We start from the raw sequence: 24,940 nt of genomic DNA on the forward strand, positions 1-24,940 counted from the left end.
CTTATAATATTTAAAAAAGACTTTCCCCTGAAATTTGACTTGCCTTATTCTTGGCCTACATTAGCATTTGTTGGCAAATTTGTTCTTCTTCCCTTAGCACCTAAAGCTAATAGACTGGGAATGGGCGCAGGAATGGGATGGGGAAATTTCTGTCCATCAGCACAGGTCCTTGTGTGTAGCAGAGACTCAGTGAATACTGGTAGAAATAGTCTTAGCAGCATGTGGATTTCATGTAACTCTATTCTTTCCATAAAGATACACATTGAGCATAGCTAAATATAATTTAATTTGCAGATCTTTTGTGCAGGAAATAAATGTATAAATAAAAAGAGTAGCTTAGATTATGTTTCCTGATTTTGGGTTCTGCAAATTTAGCCACTGTATGATTGAGACAAGTTTAGCATAGGTATGAATATGCACATGTATTTATATCCTATAGAAAACTCATTCCTTAAACACCTTTCTGAGCACCTCTGGCTGATGACACTTCCCATTTACCAAGGTTAAATGGATAAAAAGGAGGTGAAAAAATTTTCCTTGGTGGAGAAGGTAAGCTCATTTAGGTAGAGCAGGTAATAAGAGTATGACAAAGGAAAGGAAGGTCCAGCGCTCTAGTCTTCTAGAATAATGATTGCATTAAAAAAATCACACTGTATCTATGTTATTTAGTTGTAAAGCTTTGGCCCAACCACCCACATAATTATAACATTCCACAGTCATATGTAATTAGATTGCTTTTTAAATGCCTGCCACCTGACAGTTGAGTGGATCTGTAAGGAGAGGAGCAGAGAAAAATATTGGTTAAACATATAAAATCTTCCAACTTGTTGGGAGATGACTACTAGGAAGTTTTTACTCAGAGCTCCTCAGGGACAGGAGCACGATACACCACGTTGGGCCACATGGGGAAGCACCTGGCAGGAAACTTGAGGGGAAGACATGGGCGGAGCCTATATTGTAGTTATTGTGAGGCAGGGGGAAAGGGCTGACCAGGTTTGGGGTTGGCTAATTTGAGCAAATTTTAGTGGGCTTTGGGGCATAGGGGCTACCCCAGTTGTCTGATGTCTGGCCCTGGGATAATTAGGGCATCAGAGTATTGCCTTCTGGAGTGTGAAAGCCAGATGGAGGAAGTGGTTCAAAATATGGGCTCGGGATGGTTTGGTTGACATAACAGAGGTGTGCTTCCAGACAAGTTATTTACTCTCTCTAGGGGTTAGCTAGCACTGGAGGGGCAGTCTCACTAGGATTAGCAAGGCTCCCAAATATCAAACAATCATAAAATGCAATTAAAAACATTATTAATATAGTAGGATTCAAATCATCTCCAGGAAGGCTTTATAAAGTGTCTAATCCAGTGCCATTAATAAGTCCCATGAATATGACTGCATCCCTTTATTTGCATGTATTTCAGATTAAGATGAGATCATATTAAGGAACCATAATATTTATGAGACAGTGTTTGGCATTTTCTTGAGATCTCAGAATGATACTAGTCCAGTCATAGTAACAATTTCCTTCCTGAGATTTTTCCAGATTTGGACTTGCCGTTTTATAGGTTATGTCAGAGGGTATGATAGTTAATTTTATGTGTCCACATGACTGGGCCACAGGGTGCCCAGACATTTGGTCAAACAGTATTCTGGGTGGGTCTACGAAGGTGTCTCTGGAGGAATCAGTAAGGCAGATTGCCCTTCCAATGTGGGTAGCCTCATCCAATCAGTTGAGGGTCTGAAGAGAACAAAAAAGCTGACCCTCCTGGTAAGAGAGAATCCTTCCTTCCTGACTGCCTTGAGCTGGGACAGTAGTTTTCTCCTGCTTACACACTTGAACTGCAACATGAGCTCTTCCTGGGTCTCAAGCCTGCTGACCATTGGATGAAAACCGCACACCATTGGCTATCCTAGGTCTCCAGCTTGCTGACTGCAGATCTCCGGACTTGTCAGCCTCCATAATTGTGTGAGCCAATTTCCAGGAGTATTCTCCATGTACCAGGGAAAGTGATGATGTTCGCTTTCCTTTTCTCCTTCACTCTTCTCCATCTCCTCTGGTTGAATCCTGTTTTTATTGTATTTTATTTATTATTTTTTCTTTCTTTCTTTCTTTCTTTCTTTCTTTCTTTCTTTCTTTCTTTCTTCTTTCTTTCTTTCTTTCTTTTTTTTTATTGGCAGTGTGCCCTTGAGAATATAACCAGTTTCCTGCAGCCTTACTTTTTTCGGTTGTAAAATGAAGATAACGCGTCCACCTCCAGTGCCCGGCACGGGGCCTGGCACATAGAAATCTGCCGTAGGACAGTGAGGACCCAGTTTCACAGGATCTGGCTTCCAATCGTCCAAAGAAGCCATATTATGTCGGGGAGGAGTGGGAGGGGGATTGGCAAAACTCAGGACTGGTAGACATGTGAGTCCCAGAGGGGGTTGTGGGCAGAGTGCCCTAAAGGAGTGCTGTGGACACTAGAGGTGGATTTCTCCAGAAGCACATGAAGTTTAAGCTTCAGGACCAGTCTCTTGTTGAGGTCCTCTTGGGTGCAGGGGGTTCCAGGAGGGGAGGGGCAGCCAGGTTGCAACCAGGAAGTATGTCTATGCTTGTATTTCTGATAAATTGCCTAAAGGAGATACCAGAAGAGTCGTGAATCACCAAGAATTCAGTTATTGTGATTTCTTTTCTCATTCAAAGTTCATATTAACTATCATATCTAAATTTTTTTTTTAAAGATTTTATTTATTTATTTGACAGAGAGAGACACAGCGAGAGAGGGAACACAAGCAGGGGGAGTGGGAGAGGGAGAAGCAGGCTTCCCGCGGAGCAAGGAGCCCAATGCGGGGCTCAATCCCAGGACCCTGGGATCATGACCTGAGTCGAAGGCAGACGCTTAACGACTGAGCCACCCAGGCGCCCCTATCATATCTAATTTTGTATTTGTAGTTTCGGTCCCTAAATTGTGTTTAGGCTTTGATGACCACAAAACCTGGATCTGTCCTTGCCTTGAGTCCTGACTCTCTGGGAGGTGGCACATGGGGCCACTTGGGGTTGTAGGAATCTTCTGCCCTGCCCCGCCCAGCCCAGCAAAGAGGCTGTCCCAAGATCTGGAGCTGGGTGCAGGTCCCTCTCTGACTTGCAAGCTCCTGTGAGTGCCTGCATCGTTGCCCCAGGGGGCATTCAGAAAAAGTTGCTGTTCACATAGAGGACTCACTGTGGCTCCAGTCTTGCTGCTGACTCATTGTGTGACCTTTGGAAGGTCACCTTGCCTCTCTGAGCCTCGGTTTGCCTACTTGTAAAGCGGTATCACTACCTCCAGTGGGGGCTCAGGTGTGGGCCCTGTGAGTTGCACAGATCTGTGCACACAGGAGGGAAGTATGATCATAATTGTGGTGCTATTCCTTGTATCTCTATTATCTTGCTATTACTTGAAATATGCCCACAACTTACCATTTCGGTGACTAAAGAGCAAAGCCACTGCCCACGCCGACTCACTGGTGTTTGATTTTTGTTTTTTGTTGTGTCATTCATTTTTTTTATTGTGGAAACTTTTCAGTTTATACAAAAGTTCACTACCACGGGGAATGCCCTTATATCAATTCATGGTCAATCTTGTGTCTTCTAAACTCCTACCTACTCTACCTCCCTGTTGTATTTTCAAGCAAATTCCAAATCATTTCAGCTGTAAGAATCCCAATATGTATTTCTAAAAGATAAGGGCTCTTCAAAAATTATATCAATGCTATTATTGTATCTCACCCTTCCCCAAGAAACGTAATGTTTTTTATTTTTTTCTCTCAATTTGTAGATTCCCTCCCACTCCACTCCATGGGGCAGAAGTTACTTTAAATTTGAATGTCAATAAAATTCAGCCAGTAGGCATTTTCCCTCAATTATCTTTTAGGTCTAACACTGTGAGAACTCAATTGAGGAGTCAGTTTGAATTCAACTCTGCTGCTTAAATTAGTGATGTAACCTTAGGAAAGTTCTCTAACCTTATACCAAACGTCACTTTTCTCATCTGCAAAATGGGGATACTAACATCCCTTTTACAAAGCTATTGTCAGGAGTCTCTGAGAGAGAGTAAGTAAAGTACAACTAGTAAATGCTCAGTAAATGTAGCTGTTAACATTATGACAGTTTCTCCCTACTTTTTCCTATCAAATCCTGTCTTCTGGAAGTAATCTGGTTGAGATGTAACTGATGACAGCTATAGGGCCGATTTAAGTAAATAAGCCTGGAAAGCCCAAGGGGGAGGAGCATGTGGAGGAGGAGGAGCCTTTCAGGAGTCTCACCACCTGGGTACTGGGGGAAAGCCCCACCTGTACTGTGTGGATAAGGCTCACTTGCGTCTCAGAGACTGGGACCCACAGGCATTCAGACCATCAGGACAAAGCAGCTCCGAGTAAGCTTGGCCCAGGGAAGCCGGGGCCGAGAGCCCGGGTGGGAGGAACAGAGCGGGTGGCCAGAGCTGGAGGCTGTTCTTTATCTGTTTTTCGCTTTGATTTTGGAAGTGTTCTACAAAGCTGACAAGTTAAAAGTTGGCTTTGGGGTTACTGAAACCTGAAGCAAGAAGGACCCTGCCCGGTGTTGGCTTGAGGTAAAACAATTGTGAACCATACAAAGACCCACTGTTTCCGAAAGAGCAGAAGTAGTTGAGAGGTTAACTACAAGTCTTGCTGGTCTAATGGATCTTTCATTAAGAATGCTCTCAATAGGGGCATCTGGGTGGCTCAGTCGGTTCAGTGTCTGCCTTCGGCTCAGGTCATGATCCCAGGGTCCTGGGATTGAGCCCCACGTCCCAGCATCGGGCTCCCTGCTCATCTGGGGGGAGGGGGGATGTCTGCTTCTCCCTCTGCCTCTGCCCCTAATCCCCATTTGTGTTCTGTCTCTCAAATAAAATCTTTAAAAAAAGAATGCTCCGAATAATCCTTACTTAGAGGCCAGCTGTGTTTGAACTCAGCTAGGTGTCCTAGCTGACACCCAGTGAGTGGCATGTCACGTGGCATGAGATTGGGGAGATTTTGGGGAGTGGGAGAGGGAGAAGCAGGCTTCCCGCCGAGCAGGGAGCCCCATGCAGGGCTTGATCCAGGATCCTGAGATCATGACCTGAGCCGAAGGCAGTCGCTTAACCAACTGAGCCACCCAGGCGCCCCTAGAATCAAATTATTTAATTATAAAATGTATTACATGCACCTGTTAAAGTTAAATTTGCCTTATTTATTTTTTAAAAGTGTGTATGTTTCACCTTGTAAGAATATAAAGTGGCTGCGTTCTTATGTATCATTGGTAGTTAATTCTTGTTTTCCCCCTAGGGGTGGGAGGGGCAGAGAGAGATGGAGGGCAGGTTCCACACCTAGCACGGAGATCACAGGGCTTGATCTCACGACCCTGAGATCATGATCTGAGCCGAAATCAAGAATCGGGTGCTTAACCGACTGAGCCACCCAGGTGCCCCTCATTGGTAGTTAATTCTTCTTTCTTAACCTGATAAGTAAATATGTTTTAGGCTTTTTTTTTTTTTTTAAGATTTTATTTATTTTTTTTGACAGAGAGAGACACAGTGAGAGAGGGAACACAAGCAGGGGGAATGGGAGAAGGAGAAGCAGGCTTCCCGCAGAGCAGGGAGCCCAATGTGGGGCTCCATCCCAGGACCCCGGGATCATGACCTGAGCCGAAGGCAGACGCTTAACCGACTGAGCCACTCAGGCACCCCTAAGCTATCTTCTTGAGAGACTAAGAAGTCATATTAGATTTATGCTTCCTCGTTATTTGGTTGGCAGAAATATTCTGTTTCTTTTCTGCCGACTTCAGGGTTAAGTCTGGCCTTTCTTTTTCTGTTTGCCTTCTGGTTAAGATTGTGAGACTGCTGCTTCCTTTCATTGTTGTTGTGGTTTTTTTTTTTTTTTTTTTTTTTTGGTTGTTGCTATAGACTTGGTTTAGGTCAATGTCAGAAATTCTTATTGGTTCCTGAGTAATATTTTCTGACACCACTTCTAACATCCTAACAGCAAATATATGGTTTTTCCAACATCAACTAGTTCTCTGACACCAAGTGGGGGTCCAACAATTAAATTCCAGAGTTAACTCCCAGAGTTAAATCAGACCCCACAGGTTAAGGGCTCAGCCCCACAAGACTGCCCCCACTTCAGATGTCATCTGTAAACGCTGTCCCAGGGTGCCCAGACTTTTACCTGGCTGACTACATATTTGGAGGTTCTCATGATCTCCCCCTTTAGGCTTGATAATTCACTAGAATGACGCACAGAACTCAGGAAACACTTTACTTATGCTTACCAGTTTGTTATAAAGTTTATTACAACTCGGAAACAGCCACATTGAAGAGAGCATAGGTATGGGTCGGGGTGGGGGATACAGAGCTTCACCCTCCTAACATGTGTGACGAACTCAGAAGCTCTCAGCATCTCCTTCAGGGGTTTTTATTGAATTCAATCCTCAGGACATTCTGTTTGATAACTGTTATTAATGAAATTGAGAGGCCTTTGTGTTTATAAATACTGAATCCAGAAACAGGCTACGGGTAGCTGCTGAAATTGAACAGAGCTAGCCGTCTTGGCTGAATGAGGGAAATATTTGTGTAAACTCTTCCTCTTTCAAAAGAGAAACCATGGTGTGTTAGGCTGGAAGGGAACTAGGAGGTTAAATAACCTTAGATGGAGTGGCTAGAAGCCAGAAACTTAGCCAGGCCTCCTTCTAGATCATCATTGTTTAACCCTCTCCAGGGAGGTTTAAGATGTAGGGTCAAGGCCGTGAAAAAATGGTTTCCCTTTTCTGGGAAGTGAAGAGTTTTGTGGTGATTCTGTCATTTTGTGAATAATATGAAAAGGCTATCTGTTCACCATAAAATATCTTCTTTCCTGGGGCGCCTGGGTGGCTCAGTTGGTTAAGCTTCTGACTTTTTTCTTTTTTTTTAAAGATTTTATTTATTTATTTGAGAGAGAGAGAGCAAGCACATGAGTGGGGGGAGGGGCAGAAGGAGAGGGAGAAGCAGGCTTCCCGCAGAGTAGGGAGCCCGATGCAGGGCTCGATCCTAGGACCCTGGGATCATGACCTGAGCTGAAGGTAGCCGCCTAACCAATTGAGCCACCCAGGCGCCCCAAGCTTCTGACTCTTGATTTCAGCTCGGGTCACGATCTCATGGTCTTGGGATCAAGCCCCACATCGGTCTCCATGCTCAGCAGGAAGTCTGCTTGAGATTCTCCCTCCCCCTCTCCCCACTCACATGCTCACTCTCTCTCTCTCAAATAAATAAATAAATCTTAAAAAGAAAAAAATCTTCTCTCCCCACGAAACAGCAACATCCTACTTGGTGCTTTTTCTCCACTCCTCAATCATTTAAAAAAAAATCAAATTGAGTGATTTTCAAAATGTAAAATCTAGAGTTCATTAAAGAAAACTTGAGAAAAGCACACGCAAAGTAGAGGAAAAATCAATTATAGTTATATCAAAACATTAACAGTTAGGTGTCAGTACCATAAAAAAATAGTTTTCCCTTTTCTGGGAAGTGTAGAAAATATATCTGGATTTTTTTCATTTAACATTATCACATAGGCAGTGTTTTGCTGTTGTTGATAAAGATCACAGAGATAGTAGAGTACGGTGGTTTAGAGTAGAGGCTCTGGCACCAAAGTGCCTGGGATTCAATTCATAGCCCACCACTTACGGGCTATATGGTCTTTAAGTCACTTAACTGCTCCCTGGCTTGATTTTATCATCTGTAAAATGGGGATGATAATGGCATCCAACTCACAAATTGAATGCTTATGTAAAGGACTTAATACATGTTACTTATCAAAATAAAGATTTTATCACAACATTAATATATGTATATAGGTGACATTTTATGAAACATAGAAAAGCAGAAGAAATCAAAATCACCCATTATCATGTATAACCATACTTAACCTTTCCCCCGATGTTTTGACATTTAGACTGCTATTCCTGCTCCTCTGCACCATGTTAAATTGAATCTGTCATGAAATATTATTGGTTAAAACAGTCTGGGACCTGAGCTTTCCCTGGCCAGTGTGGAGCCTGTGGTTTTTTTTCTGTAACCAGGATTTAATCAGATCCAATCCACAAACCAGTTAACTGAAGGTTCACCATATTAGGAATGAATATGTGAGAAATATCTTTGTAAAGGATTTTTTTCTTTAGCTTTAGAAATTATTTCCTTAGCCTGGAATCTCAGAAATGGAAACACAGGGTCAACAGATGAAAAATGTTATTTTCTAGAAGGGTTGAACCGATTTTAAACTTGTGGCTACAATTTATGAGCCTGCCCCACTTACTGTAGGCGCCCAAATCCACACTCCCCCCCCTCCCCCCGGCCCTCCCCACCTCGCTCCTCCGAGCTGAGATATTGAGGAAGTTGTTGGGGGTGCCAAAACCCCGGAATAGTTAATTCTAATAAAAATCAACCTTCAGCTCCTCCTCCTTCCCACTAGGTCATTCCTTCCTCCTCCAGGGCCTTTCTTGCTTCCTTCCACATCCTTTTCCCCTCTTGGCTTTGTTTAATCCCCTCATGTAGCCTTCCTCTTCTTTAGTTGGGGAGAAAATCATATAATTAAAGTGTTTCCATGAAGAAGTTCGTGATCTTAGCAGCTAGAAGTGTTATGCCCCAACTGGGTACCCACATTTTAGTAAAGGGTTCCCTGGAGCACTGTTGAACCCAAAGGACTGAACTTGCTGGTGGAATTTGGGACAGTGCAATACCCAGAGAGGGTGATATTTTGAGTCCGGGCCCTTCAAGTTATGCATGTAGATGGTACGCAAGGTGTGAGGCCCGTTCTATAGATGGGGTGAAGCCAGGGCCAGGTCCCGAGAAGCCCTCACTTTCTCACTGGCAAAGCACTAACTGCTCGGCACAGAAACACATTTTCCTAAAGGTAAAGTACGTCTCTGGGAGGAACTGTGAAGGGGAGATTGTTTACTGAATTGGACATAATAAAAGACCAACCGGCAGTATGTGCAGATTCTTTACATAAAACATAACTTTACGATACTGGGCAGGGCTCCTTTTATGGCCTTTTTATCTTCTGGTTGAAATTACCAAGGGTGTGGAGGGCTTTCGCTGATGTGATTACATTGCATGTCTGTGGGTGAGCAGAGCCAGGAGGCTCTAAGTGCGGCCAAGGCCCCAGTTACTTTGGTCTGAGCTTTGAGTTGCAGAAGGTGGGTTTCTTAGGAATGTTTCTGTTTGATCAAGGTCTCTTAGGTGCCCTTAACGGCAAGGAATTGTACAGGTGTCTGTCTGTGGACTCCTACATCTTTGATGGACTAAAAAGTCAAAGAAACAGGGATTGTGCCTGAGAGGAAAATGGATGGCAGCTGGATAAAGCACAGGATGCCCTAGATTTATGGATGGACAAGGATAAGTATGGGCAAATAATTAGAACTTAAAAGGTGAGGCCTACCTAGTTCAAACAGAGTCCGAGGTGTCCTGAAAGAGGGAAGATGAGAGAAATGGAAAGCTTAGCCCATTGTTAGCTATCAGTGGTATTCCCAGGAGACTTTTGACCACAGCCAGATGGGAAGATGGTCTTGAGAGCAGATGGTGGGAACCAACTAGAGCTGGTCAGATGCCAGCCTCCCCTTCCTCCCTGAAAGAAAATTCTTTGGCCCCACAGTGGTCCCTACTTACTCATAGCCTTGTCTGTTCCTTTCTAGCCTGATCCAGCCTGAAGATGACCCCACTGGCCACTGTGGTGTCTGGCCCTCGAGCCCGGCTCTTTGCCTGCTTCCTCAGGCTGGGCACTCAGCAGGCTAGCCCCCTTCAGCTGCACACGGGGGCCAGCCTTGCAGCCAAACACCACTATGAAGTGCTGGTGCTGGGTGGGGGCAGCGGTGGGATCACCATGGCTGCCCGCATGAAGAGGAGAGTGGGTGCAGAAAATGTGGCCATTGTTGAGCCCAGTGAGGTAAGTCTCCCCCTTTTGAGTGCTTGCGTCTGTGTGCAGGTGCACATGTGTGTTAGGGGGTAGAGTGTGGATGGCTGTCAGGCCCTGTTGCTGTCATGTTTCCAGGTTAGTGCTTCTCCTGGGCACAAAAAGGATTGGGAGAAGGTAGGGGGGGGCGGGGGAGGGGACAGATCTCAGGCTTTTATGTTCTCTGTGTTAGTTTCTTAGGGCTGCCATAACAAATTATCACCAACTGTGTGGCTTAAAACAGTAGGTTTATTCTTTCACAGTTGTGGAGGCTAGAAGTCCAAAGCCAAGGTGTTAGCAGGGTCATGCTCCCTCTGAAAGCTGTGGAGAAGAGAAGGAATCTGTCCCATGCCTCTCTCCTAGCTTTGGTGGTTGTGGACAATCTTCGGTGTTTCTAGGCTTATAGCTGGCGTCAGTCCCATCTCTGCCTCTGTCTTCACATGGCCTTCTTTCTGTGTGTCTCTAGTGTTTTCATATGACCTTCTTATAAGGACACCAGTCATTGGATTTAGGGCCCACTCTAATCCAGCATGACTTCATCTTAACTTGATTACATCTGTGAAGACCCTATTTCCAAATAAGATCATATTCACAGGTACTGGGGTGAAAACTTCAGCGTATCTTTTGGGGAGAGACAGTTCAGCCCCAAAAGACCTCCCAATTCCAACCTAGTGTCCAGAGGAAGATCAATGGCCATTATATTTTCCTTTCTCTCTTCTAGTCTGGAGAATGGGTGATGAGTTGAGGGGCAGGGAGGCCTCTGGGAAAGGTGTTAGTGGGATTGAGAAATTGAAGTACAAGGGATTATAAACAGATTATAAAGCAGAAAAAGGTAGAGACACCAGGGAGGAAGCTGGGAAGTGTGTGTAAGACACTATTTCATGCAAACATTTTAAGATGATCCAGTAGCTTCAGAAAAAATATTCCAGATTTTTGGTGGTTTGACTGATGTTTCCTGAGGAACTAGGTGTGTACCAGTTGGAAACTGTGTCCTTGGGAGGGAAGCAAAATGGATCCAGTGCCTGTTTGGTGGGGAGGGCAGGTCAAGAAAAGCACATTCCTTTTCAAGAAGTCTACCCAGCCCCCCATGAGGTTGCCCGGGGCTTAGCTGCAGTCTCAGACTGATATGCTGTGATCTGAGACAGTATGTTCTCGATCATTTTCCTTTTTAAAGTGACTAATTTAGGGTCAGCATTTTATTTTTTTTAATTTTTAATTTTTTAAAAAGATTTTATTTATTTGAGAGAGAGAGAGGGAAAGAGAGAGAGAGAGAGAGAGAGCACGAGCAGTGAGGAGGGATTGAGGGAGAGGGAGAAGCAGGCTCCCTGTTGAGCAGGGAGTCAGAGCAGGGAGCCAGACATGGGGCTCCATCCCAGGACCCTGGGATCATGACCCAAGCCCAAGGCAGATGCTTAACTCACTGAGCCACCCAGGTGCCTCAGTGTTTTAAATGACACTGGTCTGAGAGCTCCATCAGGGGCCTATGGTGTGTTGTAGCTAACCCATGGGCAGGTCTCCCACTGGGGTAGTCTTGGTAATGAGAAGGGCTCTTCTGAAGCACTGGGCACAATTTGGGAGGCCAGAGTTATGGCTGTCCTCCCCCGTGAGGAAGTGCAGGATGGAAGCCTTTCAAAGGTGCTGCTAGGGGCTCAGGTATTTGGTACTTGCTCTCCTGTGTCTGGTTTAGTGATTGGTGGAGCTGATGCTTGTTTGTAGTCTAAAAGAGAATCTGAGGTTGTATTTTTATTCCTTTTTCTGTTCAAGATGGATTTGAAATCAATGAGTTCTCACCACTGGAGACCTCTGCCTTCCTTCTCTTTGATCACCTCCATTATTGGCTGTACAGACATTGCAAAGCCATTTTTCGTATCCTTTTTAACATCTCTGTGGCTGGCAATTCTGTCCAGCCAGTTTGAGCCATTTTGGCAGTGTTGAGAAATTCTTGATCCCCCAGGCCATTCCATGAGTGTATTGGGATTCTCGGAGGCTGTTAGATCAATCTGCCCTTTGCCCATGAGTCTAGAACTTTCAAAACTAACTTAGTTCAAGTGAGGACCATCTGAAGCAAGATAATTCTAGAAAATAGTGGATATTTGGCATCATGGGGTAGGATCTGGTGCCTACTGGCTTCAGGTATAAAACCTCTGAGAAAGGAAAGGAGAGGGTACTAGGGCCAGTAGGGAATGTCTGCAGTCCTCCGTGGGTTTGGGAAGCACCGTTGGAAATTCAAGAAGTTTTGAGACTCTTCAAAAGTGCTTGTAAACTTTCCAGACTTACCGTAGTCTCCAGATGGTTCTAAGGAACCATATTTAGGCTGCCAGGCTTAATTTTTCTTTATGTCTGTGCACATAAATGTATCCATAATATGTGTGTGTGTATATATATGTATATATATATATACATATACACACACACACACACACATAACATGTACATGTTAAGCATCAAATCAGCTTTGAGGAACAAATAATATAATGCTCACGAAAGGTAGTTGATGGCTTTTTTGGCACGATTTTGGCAGAATTCTTGTGTTAGGTGACTGCCCTTCAGAGCTTAACATAATGGGAGGCGCCAGTAGGTGTGGGCGAGGGGGAGACTAACCTCCTAAGGCTTTTCTACATGAGCTTCAAGGATTGGGAGGGATAACTGAGAGTCTAGCTCATGTGCCTTTAACTATGACTCTCTTGATCTGTCTCAAATTGAAACGGACCTCCAAATACTTCGTTTCTCAGAGACATTTCTACCAGCCAATCTGGACGCTGGTGGGTGCTGGTGCCAAGCCGTTATCCTCATCTGGCCGTCCCACTGCGAGTGTGGTACCATCTGGTGTAGAATGGATCAAAGCTAGAGTGGTTGAGCTGAACCCAGACAAGAACTGCATCCACACAGACAATGGCAAGGAGGTAAGCGTCGGGGTCCTTCGGCTTTAGTCAGTCAGGGCTCGTGTTAATGCACAGCCATTATCAAACTGGATAGCTGCACGGAGAGAGAGCAACATATATGCGTGTGTGTGCATGGGTGTGTGTGTGTTGATATTTCATGAGGTGGAAAGTGTGTGGTGGGGACGCCTGGGTGGCTCAGTCGGTTAAGCGTCTGCCTTCGGCTCGGGTCATGATCCCAGGGTCCTGGGATCGAGTCCCGCATTGGGCTCCCTGCTCTGCGGGGAGCCTGCTTCTCCCTCTGCCTCTGCCTCTCTCTCTCTCTGTCTCTCATGAATAAATAAATAAAATCTTAAAAAAAAAAAAAAAGTGTGTGTGGATGGAGGATGGGATAGATGGAAGGAGTGAGTGATGAATAAATGAACAACGAAGACACGTATTTATTGAACTGTTGCTCAATCGCTTGGTATGGTATCTTGCATCTGAATGGTTTATTCAACAAATACTACCACTATATGTTAAAATAGCAGCGCTTCCCTCCTTTTACCTTTGAAACAGCTGGCTTCTCTCCCGGACAGTTGAGCTCCCTGAGGAAGACATTGGAAAATATCCATTCCAGTTATGCCAGGGGGCACTATGCCGGAGTTGTAAGGGACAGTGTGAGTCCCCATTGTACGAGGGCTAAGGAGAATTTCTGTTCCTGGAGCTTGAGACTCTCAACTGCTCAGTACCATTTAGAAGTCTGCTCCTATCACCCAGAGATCAAAGCCCCCGTAGGGATGAGAGCAGGAGGGGGAGATGACAGGCTCAGAAGCCATCTGCAGTGTCATGTCCTCTTGTCTGCCGCTGAGCCCAGCACTGTGGCAGGCATTTTCTTTTTTCTTTTCTTTTTTTTTTAAAGACTTTATTTATTTATTTGACAGAGAGAGACACAGCAAGAGAGGGAACACAAGCAGGGGGAGTGGGAGAGGGAGAAGCAGGCTTCCCGCAGGGAGCCCGATGCAGGGCTTGATCCCAGGACTCTGGGATCATGACCTGAGCCGAAGGCAGACGCTTAATGACTGAGCCACCCAGGCGCCCCATGTGGCAGGCATTTTCACAGAACTGTAGAATCTCGGAGTTGGTGGGGGATCTGAAAGGTTTTCAAGTCCAACCCCTTCCTCTAAACAGGGACTCATTGGCTACAAGCATTTGTAACTCTTCCTTGGGTCATGGATCTTTCTGAGCACCTGATAAAAGCCTTATCTAGAAAATGCATATACACACCATTTTTTTAAATAAAATATTTTATTTATTTTAGAGAGAGAGAGCATGTGCACACACACAGGGGGAGGGGCAGAGGAAGAGGGAGAGAGTCCCAAGCAGACTCCCTGCTGAGCACAGAGCCCATTTGGGGCTCCATCTCAGGGCTCCATCTCAGGATCCTGAGATGATTACATTTTGCATTTAATTTCATTGAGTTTAGAGCTTCTTCTTTTTTTTTTTTTTTAAAAAAGGTTCTATTTATTTGTGAGAGAGAGAGTACAGTCGGTGGGGAGGGGCAAAGAGAGGGAGAAGCAGACCCTCTGTTGAGCAGAGAGCCCCACCTGGGGCTCAATCCCAGACCCTGAGATCATGACCTGAGCAGAAGGCAGATGCTTAACATGCTGAGCCACCCAGGCACCCAAATTTAGAGGTTCTTTGTAGCCTTTTTCTAAACCTTGATCAGGAGTACCTGCCTTACAGCATTCATGATCCTTGGCTCTCTAGCTGGCTTACCTGTCTGCCTGCCTTCCTTCCTCTTCTCACAAATATTTATTAAGCATCCTCTTTCCTTTCTTTCCTTCTTTCTTCTTCCTTTCTTCCTTCCATCCATCCTCCCTCCCTTCCTTTCTCTTTCTCCCTTTCTTCTTCTTTCCTTCCCTCCCTCCCTTCTTTCCTTCCTTCCCTTTTTATTTATTTATTTATTTTAAAGATTTTATTTTTTTATTTGAGAGATAGAGTGAGCAAGAGAGAGAGCGCACGAGCAGGGGCAGAGGGAGAGGAAGAAGCAGGCCCCCCTGATGAACAGGGAGCCCGATGCGGGGCTTGATCCCAGGACCCCAGGATCATGACCCAAGCTGAAGGCAGACGCTCAACCAACTGAGCCACCCAGGCACCCCTCCTTCTTTCTTTCCTTTTTTTTTTTTTTTAAAGATTTTATTTATTGGGGCACCTGGGTGGCTCAGTTGGTTAAGCATCTGCCTTTGGTTCAGGTCATGATCCCAGGATCCTGGAATTGAGCCCCATGTCGGGCTCCTTGCTCAGCAGGAGCCTGCCTCTCCCTCTCCTCCCTGCTCATGCTCTCTTCTGTCCCTCTCAAATACATAAATATTTTTATTTGAAAGAGAGAGAGTGTGTGTGCACAACAAGCAGGGGGAACAGCAGAGGGAGAAGGAGGCTCCCAGCCGAGCAGGGAACCTGACGTGGGGCTCCATCTGAGGACCCTGAGATCATGACCTGAGCCAAAGGCAGATGCTGAACCAACTGAGCCACCCAGATGCCCCTCCTTTTTTCTTTTTTAAAGTAAGCTCTAGGGGCGCCTGGGTGGCTCAGTTGGTTGAGCCTCCCAGTCTTGATTTCAGAGCTCCAGGTCGGGCTCTGAGCTGAGTGTGGAGCCTGCTTGAGATTCTCTCTCCCTCTCCCTCTGCTGGCCCCCCCCCAACACACGCACGCGCGCTCTCTCTCTCTCTCTCTCAAAAAAAAAAAAAAGAAAATTTAAAGTAAGCTCTATGCCCACATGGGTCGAACTCATGACCCAGAGATCAAGAGTTGCATGCTCTACTGACTGAGCCAGCCTGGTGCCCCTATTAAGTGTCTTCTATAAACTAGATACAGTTTTAGGAATATATGAGTGAACAAAAAGAAACAAAAATCCTTACTTTTCTGGATTTTTATTTCAAGCAGGGGAGGGCATACAATAACTAATAGACATAATAAGTAAATTACATAGTGTGTTAGAAGGCGATGAGTTTTTTTTAAATTTTATTATTTATTATTTTTATTTTTTTAAAGATTTTATTTATTTATTTCAGAGAGAGAGAATGAGAGAGAGCACATGAGAGGGGGGGAGGGGCAGAGGGAGAAGCAGGTTCCCTGCCCAGCAGGGAGCCCGATGCGGGACTCGATCCCGGGACTCCAGGATCATGAACTGAGCCGAAGGCAGTCGCTTAACCAACTGAACCACCCAGGCGCCCTAAATTTTATTATTTATTTTTAAAGATTTTATTTATTTGACAGAGAGAGACACAGTGAGAGAGGGAACATAAGCAGGGGGAGTGGGAGAGGGAGAAGCAGGCTTCCCGCGGAGCAGGGAGCCCAATGCGGGGCCAAGACCCTGGGATCATGACCTGAGCCAAAGGCAGATGCTTAACAGCTGAGCCACCCAGGCGCCCCAGAAGGTGATGAGTATTAATGAAAATAAATAGAGCAGAGTAATTGGAATTGGGCCATGTGGGGACAGGGATTGAATTTAAAATGGGTTGGTCCCAGGGTCAAGGAGTTCTCTGACAGCAAGCTGTCGCACTCCAGGCTTTAGACAGACGGGTCATATGAAAGTTCTGCCTCTGCTGAGTCAGAATCCACTTTTCTGTAGCCTCTTTCATTCTTTCTTGGGCCCCCAGGGTGGTTTTGGCCTTAATGCCTTTTTTGTTCCTTGTTTTGTCCTGTAGCATGGCCAAGAGTATCTTTTCGTTTCTGTGGAGGAACCCTTCAGCTATTTGAAGATGGCTCTTATTGTCTGTGTAAATCTAGTCTTCAGGTAGACTTGTGCCCTGTCTTCACTTTCCTCAGCACTTTCTCCTGTTCTCCAGCATGGTCTCCAGTGCCCTCGCTGTTCTCTCTGCCCTGCTGTGGACATCATCTGCCCTGTTGGTTCCCCCATGAAAGAGGTTGCCCAGGAGAGTAGGCAATTTTACAGAATGGCCCAGAATAGAGTGATGCTATTCTCTCCCACAACTGGATAATAGCCTAAGTTAGCATTTGCCTTTTTTTAGCAACCATTAGCACAATGCTGATTCATGCTGGGGTTGAGGTCAATTCAAATTTCTGGGTCTTTTTTCACATGACCCAGTGTCAAGTCAGGCTTTCTCCATCCATATCTAATATATGGACATATGTAATGGATTAGAATATATATAATAAATTAGGATATATATATATATGTATATATCAAATACTTAAAAGTTATTTATCCCTGTTGATGAACTTATTTTCTCTAGCATCTCCAAGAGAGCAGACAGTATTAAATGGAAGATTGAGCTTTGGGGCTCATTTCCCTTGCCAGTCCACTGTTCCTGGAGCCAGGACACCTGTCTCTGACAATATATATCACCTCTTTGGTACAGCAGTGCCTGCCTCCTGATTAGACCCCTTCATATTATACGTATAGTTTAGAGCCCTCTGCGGTTGGGCCCGTGCGCATCTCAAGAATCATAACTTGTCTCCTCTCTTGAGAATGAGAGGCACTGGTAGGTGTTCTCACGTCTGAGCTTGCTTAGACACCTAGGGCTCAGACTCTTAGGAAACTTGCAGTGTCTTGTTTTAGGGCTGGGGAAGAAGTTGGTGTAAACTGGCAGGACTTTCTTCCAAGATTTTATTAAGCAAAAGTCTGCTATAGCCAGATCTCAGAAATCTGCTTATACCAACTCATGGGAGATGTCATCTTGTTGGCTTTAGTTCATCTTACCAACTTGCCTGGATCTTGTGGATTTATGATTCTGTCATCCAGTTAGTATTTTTTTTTTTTCCTAGCCATTATCCATGATGGCTTCATTTAAGTTCAAGGTTTTAATTTGATAACATGTCCCTAGGGAGCTTTTTCTACCTTGCATAAATTAATGAACATTGTTTAGGAAATATTTTATGCTAAAAACTTACCAAAATCATTCCATTCTTGGTTTATACATTAGTATTTCTTCAAGACTGAGTTGAAGGCTTTTCCTGAAATCCAGACTCAGTGTGTCTCTGACTCTTCCCTGATGCAGGGGTCTGTTTGTCTGGAATGTGTCCCATAGGCTCTGTGTGGACTGGCCCTTATCCTTCTCCAGACTTAACCTGGTTCTGGTTCCATTCTCTCTCTCTCATTGTTTCTGCTCTAGCACATTTTCCTCCCATTTCCTCAAATGCCTTGGCCTCCTTCTTCCCTGGGACATTTGCACATGCTGAGCTTACCTCTTTTCCTAGCTAACTCCTATTCATCTTTACTTTAGATATACCCTTTCAGGAAAGCCTTCCCTGACCTACTAGGCTAGGTCAGGTTCCCCCTTGACACGCTATCATAGCAGTCTATGATTTAGTAATTATTTGTGTGATTATCTGATAATACCTTTCTCACCCACAAGACTGAGTTCTTGGAGGGGTGGGAACAGTATCTTTCTTGTTCAATGTTGTATGTCCAGGACCTAGCACAGTATGTCACATAGGAGGTGCTCAGTAAATATTTGTGAGCAAATTGTGTCTCAGTTTCTTTATCTGTATAAAATGGGACTAATAAGGAGTGCTTGGGTGCCTCAGTGGTTAAGCATCTGACTTAGATCATAATCTCAGGGTCGTGAGATCCTTTGGGCTTTGCGCTGAGTGCAGAGTCTGCTTGTCCCTCTCCCTCTGCTCTTCCTCCTGCTCTCTCCCTCTAAAATGAATAAATAAAATCTAAAAAAAAAAAAAAAAGGTAATAATACCACCTACCTCATTGGGTTGTTTTGAAGATTAAATGAATTAAAACATGTGAAAGACTTAGAACAGTATCCTGCAGAGTGAATGCCCAAGAGATGTTACTGTTACTACTTTTAAAAGGACACATGAAAAAAGCGAAAAAGAAATACTTATTAAGTATCCACTGTGTGTCAGCATTATTTCCTGACCCCTGACTAACTGAAAGCAGTTTGCAATCTGTGAACATATGTTGGTGCTCTTTTCCTAAATCACCAAGAGACATTTATTTAGTAGATGAGTCTGGAATTTTACAATGGAGGAACATCCTATTTACTAGGTTGTTAGTATCAGAGTTTACTGCCTCCACTTCCCTGTAGAAAATTAGGATATGTGCCCATATTTAGCCTTCCGGCAATGTCTGCCCTGTTCCCTGTAATTGCTCAAAAGTCTTATCTACAAGTTTTTGCAATTCCTTAGAATTTAGATCATCTGGCCTGGAAACTTGAATTTATTCAGAAGGCTTGAGGCTTTCTTTTTGTTCTTTGTTCTCTTAGGGTTTATTCTCCCTCAATGATTTTTTTTTCATGATATTAAGCTTGTCTGTTACTAGTCCTTAAAAATAATCAATATTATACTCTAATTAAACAATCTGGGCACGCACAAACCAAAGGTTTTTCTTGTTGACTGTGTTCATGTTTTGCCTGTAGATCATCACCCCCAGACCCCATGTCCCATCTGACCTCATTTACCTTGAAGACTCAACATAGCTCAGTCAGGTAGTTAATGGGCCTGGTACACTTTCCTAAGGAACAAGGAATTTCAGGGCACAGCTCTCTATGGATAGGCAAATCATACAGAGGAAGATGTGTATATTATCTGTCCACTTTGATAAATTATGTATTTCCCAAACAACTGAAATCATCCATCCATCCAACAAACATTACTGAGTTCCTCACTTTAATTTCGTGACTATGCTAGATTCCAGGAATATAAAGAATGAAACATAACCTTTAGCCTCTGGAGTATTCGATGTAGTAAGGGAAGATCTTATTCCTAAATAACACAACCAGTGCTCTAATGCATCATGTACACTGTGCTGAGGAAGCTCCCAGAAGGGGCCAGTGCGGAGGGGATTTGAATCATCGGAAGGCGTCACTGTGGAGGTGACCTTGGAGCTGAGCCTCCTGGATACCAGGGCAGGACCTCTGCAGAGACTTACTGCCCTTGGCTCCTCAACCTGGACCAAGCGCTCTCTGGTCTTGGAGTCCTCTCTCTTCAGCTGTGACCTACTCATTTTGCTGCTCTGCTTCTCCTTTTAGTACAAGATTGTGATAATTCATTACAACCCATTACTCCTTTGCTGGGCTCCTGACTTTCATTATGATCATTCTCCACCTCCAGTTTTCTAGGCAAGTCCTGTTTCTTTATATCTCTCTGGCTTACACTTTCTGGCCTCAGCTTTCTTCCTTCTCATCTTAAACCCACATTTCTGGGGTGCCTGGGTGGCTCAGTCGTTAAGCATCTGCCTTTGGCTCGGGTCATGATCCCAGGGTCCTGGGATCGAGCCCTGCATGGGGCTCCCTGCTCCGAGGGAAGGAGAGGGAGAAGCAGACTCCCCACCGAGCAGGGAGCCCGACATGGGACTCGATCCCAGGACCCTGGGATCATGACCTGAGCTGAAGGCAGACGCTTAACTGACTGAGCCACCTAGATGCCCCACAATATACATATTTAAAGAAGGGACTTTTAAGTTTTAAATAGACCATAAGTAAGATCATATAGATTATATCACATCCTTTTCCATGACCCTCAAAAAGGCAGTTTCTAACTTATAATATTGATCCAATCCATATGGCAGATCAGATTTGTCTGGGATTCACACATGACTCTATACATTTTAAAGTTAATGGTCTCTTTTTTATTATTTTTTATTTATTTTTAATTAAAAAAAATTTTTTTTTATTATGTTATGTTAGTCACCATACAGTACATCATTAGTTTTTGATGTAGTGTTCCATGATTCATTGTTTGCAAATAACACCCAATGCTTCATTCAATACGTGCCCTCCTTAATACCCATCACCGGGCTAACCCCTCCCCCCACCCCTCTAAAACCCTCAGTTTGTTTCTCAGTCCATAGTCTCTCATGGTTCGTCTCCCCCTTTGATTTCTTCCCCTTCATTTTTCCCTTCCTACTATCTTCTTCTTCTTTTTTTTTTAAACATATAATATATTATTTGTTTCAGAGGTACAGGTCTGTGATTCAACAGTCTTACACAATTCACAGCACATACCCTCTCCAGTGTCCATCACCCAGCCACCCCATCCCTCCCACCCCCCACCACTCCAGCAACCCTCAGTTTGTTTCCTGAGATTAAGAATTCCTCATATCAGTGAGGTCATATGATACATGTCTTTCTCTGTTTGACTTATTTCGCTCAGCATAATACCCTCCAGTTCCAACCACGTCATTGCAAATGGCAAGATTTCATTCCTTTTGATGGCTGCATAATATTCCAGTGTGTGTGTGTGTGTGTGTGTGTGTGTGTGTGTGTGTACCACATCTTCTTTATCCATTCATTGGTTGATGGACATCTTGGCTCTTTCCAAAGTTTGGCTATTGTTGTCTTTTAAGATTAGGAAGTGCTTCTCCCACCCCTCAGCATGAGGAAGTGTTAACAGAAGCACCACACAAGTAGTTGTGGCTTCTTTGTATCCTTCTTCACTGTGTGAAAACACAGGAGTCTCGGGCGCCTGGGTGGCTCAGTTGGTTAAGCGACTGCCTTCGGCTCAGGTCATGATCCTGGAGTCCTGGGATCGAGTCCCGCATCGGGCTCCTTGCTCAGCGGGGAGTCTGCTTCTCCCTCTGACCCTCCCCCCTCTCATGCTCTCTCTCTCTATCTCATTCTTCTCAAATAAATAGATAAAATCTTTTTTTTTTTTTTAAAGATTTTATCTATTTATTTGAGAGAGAGAGAATGAGAGAGCACATGAGAGGGGGGAGGGTCAGAGGGAGAAGCAGACCCCCTGTCGAGCAGGGAGCCCGATGCGGGACTCGATCCCGGGACTCCAGGATCATGACCTGAGCCGGAGGCAGTCGCTCAACCAACTGAGCCACCCAGGCGCCCAATAGATAAAATCTTTAAAAAAAAAAAAAAAGAAAAGAAAACACAGGAGTCTCAAACCCAGGCAGGTTATTCAATACTTGTGAAGCACTGAGACATGAGAAACAGAGAATGGCAGACGTGATGGCAGACAGGAGTGTGCCTCCCTCCCTGTCCCCTGCCTGTCACCCACAGCCTCAAGGCATCCACAGTAGAAAATGGAGGCATGAGGGTGGCCACATGGGGCTAGAGCTGAGTTAGCCCTTGGGCTGCCATTTCTGGGATTCTGGTCTAAAATACCATTGTTTTGTGTTGCAGATCTCCTACAAATATCTTATTATTGCTCTCGGAATCCAGCTGGACTATGAGAAGGTACTATTTTAAACTACTTCTGTGTGACACTGGCCTATTTATGCTAAGATCAAATGCTGCATTTAGTTGCTTTGTATTCATTTTGGCATGAAAGAGTTCTAAGGGATCCTCTTTTAGTTTTTCTTTTCTTAGTGGTCTTTTTATATGGTTTTTAAAAAATCTTTAAGATTTTGTCAACGATGTCAACGATGATGATATGTTTTAGCTTTAAGCTTTAATCCGAGTTTAGCATATCCATGCCCTAATGGCAATTCTTGCAAAAGAGCAGGCTCTTCCAGAGTCACAAGAAAACTACTTTGCTATGTAGGACTGAGTTGCTTCTTTCTCCCCTCAGTTCCACGGGGTGTCTGCATGGTGATGTCCTGCTCCCTGGCCTGTCAGCCAAAGGGGGAATCAGATCTCTCTTTCTCTGATTTTCCCTGCCTCCCTCTTCTCCAGAGTTCCTAGGGAAGCAACTCAAATTGGATGGGGGGGTCATAACCTGCCCTTTGTGACCAGTCTTCCTAAAAGGAACTTGGTTACCACTTTATGGCACCCTTTTCCTTAACAACAACCTCTTCAAACTAGAGACTAGTAATGAAAGAGATAAGAGATCAGCTGTTTGTTTATCTCTTGGATAGTGAGTTTTGCTTTAGGAACCAGGAGCAGGGAGGTCGTGTGAGGAGAACCCGAGGCAGTGGTCAGGAGTCTCAGCATCTGGTTCTGTAAGATTCTAGGTGGGTCTCTCAACCTCGCTCTCCTTCAGTTCCCTCATCTGTGTCTGGGAGCCAGGACTAGTTCCTCACCTACCTCAGAGTCGTGCCACGAATTATCCACTGTTAGCATGGGCTGAGACTTCAGAAACATTAAAATACAAGGAGAGTTTATAAAAATTATAATAATGATAATTATTGCTGTTGAAACTGCTGATATTACAACTACTTAAACTGTAGCAGGAGATAATGGTCAGTAATCAGAGGAACAGTTGCTTTTTACTCTGAGCGTTGTGGAGGATATCCTAGCACTCCGTTTCCTTGACAGCTGAGGGGTGGGTGTCGCGAGGTTGCCCTACAGTCTGGAGAACAGCCTGGGAGGTTCTGAAGGACCAGCCCATCTTCATGACTGGTTTTTGATGGTTCTCTGCTCTTGCTGGAAGAACTGGTGCTTGAGTCTCAACTCAATCTATACCATCTTCACTGCAGTCTATGAACCTTTTAACACCGAAGACAAGTGTCCAGTTAATCTTCCTGGCAGGACTACACAGACACTTTGTGGGGCACTCACCGTGTGGGTGCCATTTTTCTAAGCACTTGATGTGTGTGGTCTCATCTCCTCCCGCCAACGACCCTCTGAAGCAGTTACTTTTTTTTTTTTAAAGATTTTATTTATTTATTTGACAGAGAGAGAGTTAGCGAGAGCAGGAACAGAAGGAGGGGAGTGGGAGAGGGAGAAGCAGGCTTCCCGCCGAGCAGGGAGTCCGATGTGGGGCCTGATCCCAGGACCCTGGGATCATGACCTGAGCCGAAGGCAGACTCTTAATGGCTGAGCCACCCAGGTGCCCTGAAGCAGTTACTTTTATATTCATTTTATATTCATTTTACAGATGATGAACATAAACTCGGTGTACATTAGAACCACCTAGAGAGCCACAGATTTCTGGGCTTGCCCCTGAGTTTCTGAATCAGTAGGTCTGGGTGGGGCCTGATAATTTGCATTTCTAGCAAGTTCCTAGGAACTGCATTTGAGACCCACTGGCTTAGGGATATTTGGTAATTTACCCAGGGTCATAACCCTTGTAAGTGGAAAAGCTGGGACTTGAGCCAGATCTGTGGGGTTCCCAAGTCCATGTTTTTAATTACCTGCCTTTACCAAGAGTTTGATTTGGTGCAACCTGATAAAGGGTTGTTTAAGTTTGTGATTATTGACAATATGGCTCTTGGTTCTGCCTGTCCTCCCCAGTAAGGCAACTGATTCTCCAAAAAGGAAGCATGGCTGGCTTCTTGTCCTCACCTTGATGGTGGGAAGAGATATGTTCAAATCATGGTCTCAAGGCCAGGGAGGCAAAGGTGTTCCCATGGGCCGAGTCCATTCTGCAGTTCGGCATTTGACTCCAGGCACCACAGTCCTGATCTTAGCAGATCCCTCACCTTCCTGCCTGCTCCAATGGGTGTGAGTCCTGGGGGCTAATGACTAGACTGAAGTACTTGAGAGGCTATCGAAATGGCAGAGAATGAAGGCTCACGACAAGAGTTTTTGCACTTTTCTTAGAAAATTTACACTCGTGAATTTGCACTTTTGTTAAAGAATAATTTCCTTGTGTGCTTTCTTGCAGATTAAAGGCTTACCTGAAGGTTTTGACCATCCCAAAATAGGGTCCAATTATTCAGTGAAAACGGTGGAGAAGACATGGAAAGCTCTGCAGGACTTTAAGGAGGGCAATGCCATCTTTACCTTCCCAAATACCCCTGTAAAGTGTGCCGGAGCACCCCAGAAGATCATGTATTTGTCAGAAGCCTACTTCAGGAAGGTATGCTTCCTTCCCAGGGGTAGAGACAAGGAGAGCAGACGGTGCTAATCCAGTGATGCCAGAAATCCATTTTATCCATGTCAAAATACCTTTTTTATTTATAAGTTTTTATTACATATGTACAAAATTATATAATTGGAAGTTTATAAAATAGAAAAAAATGAAGTCGCTATATTCCATTTACTTTAATATAGCTGCTGTTATCAATTTGACATGTCCTTCTATTTTGTTTCCTATACATGTGTTTTTTACTTGTTTGTTTGTTTTGTTTTGTTTTGTTTTAGAGCATGTGGTGGGGAGGGGCAGGTGGAGAAGGAAAGAGAGAGAGTCTTAAGCAGGCTCCGCACCCAGAGTGGAGCCTGCTGCCGGGCTTGATCTCACGACCCTGAGATTGTGACCTGAGTCGAAATCAAGAGTTGGATGCTTAACCAACTGAGCCACCCAGGTGCCCGTTTTTGTTTTTTTTTTTTAATGGTTACAATCATA

General features: G+C 44.5%; 1 protein-coding gene across 3 annotated transcripts in view; it reads left to right on the plus strand.

Moving 5' to 3' along the window:
* SQOR (sulfide quinone oxidoreductase) overlaps positions 1-24,940 on the plus strand; it is a 50,645-nt gene that overhangs the window by 11,489 nt on the left and 14,216 nt on the right. Inside the window, exons 1-5 of one of the 3 annotated variants that reach the window (XM_034994550.1) lie at positions 4,559-4,576; positions 9,667-9,917; positions 12,656-12,826; positions 21,895-21,948; positions 24,260-24,454. In XM_034994550.1, the coding sequence (XP_034850441.1) occupies positions 9,684-9,917; positions 12,656-12,826; positions 21,895-21,948; positions 24,260-24,454 (654 nt within the window). In that variant the 5' untranslated portion in view covers positions 4,559-4,576; positions 9,667-9,683. Of the gene's footprint in view, positions 1-4,558; positions 4,577-9,175; positions 9,403-9,666; positions 9,918-12,655; positions 12,827-21,894; positions 21,949-24,259; positions 24,455-24,940 lie in introns of those variants that run through there. The other 2 variants (XM_034994551.1, XM_034994549.1) reach the window with 2 other exon arrangements.

This window comes from Mirounga leonina, unplaced genomic scaffold, assembly GCF_011800145.1.
Source record: "Mirounga leonina isolate KUSES-001 unplaced genomic scaffold, KU_Mleo_1.0 Mir_91, whole genome shotgun sequence".
NCBI lineage: Eukaryota > Metazoa > Chordata > Mammalia > Carnivora > Phocidae > Mirounga > Mirounga leonina.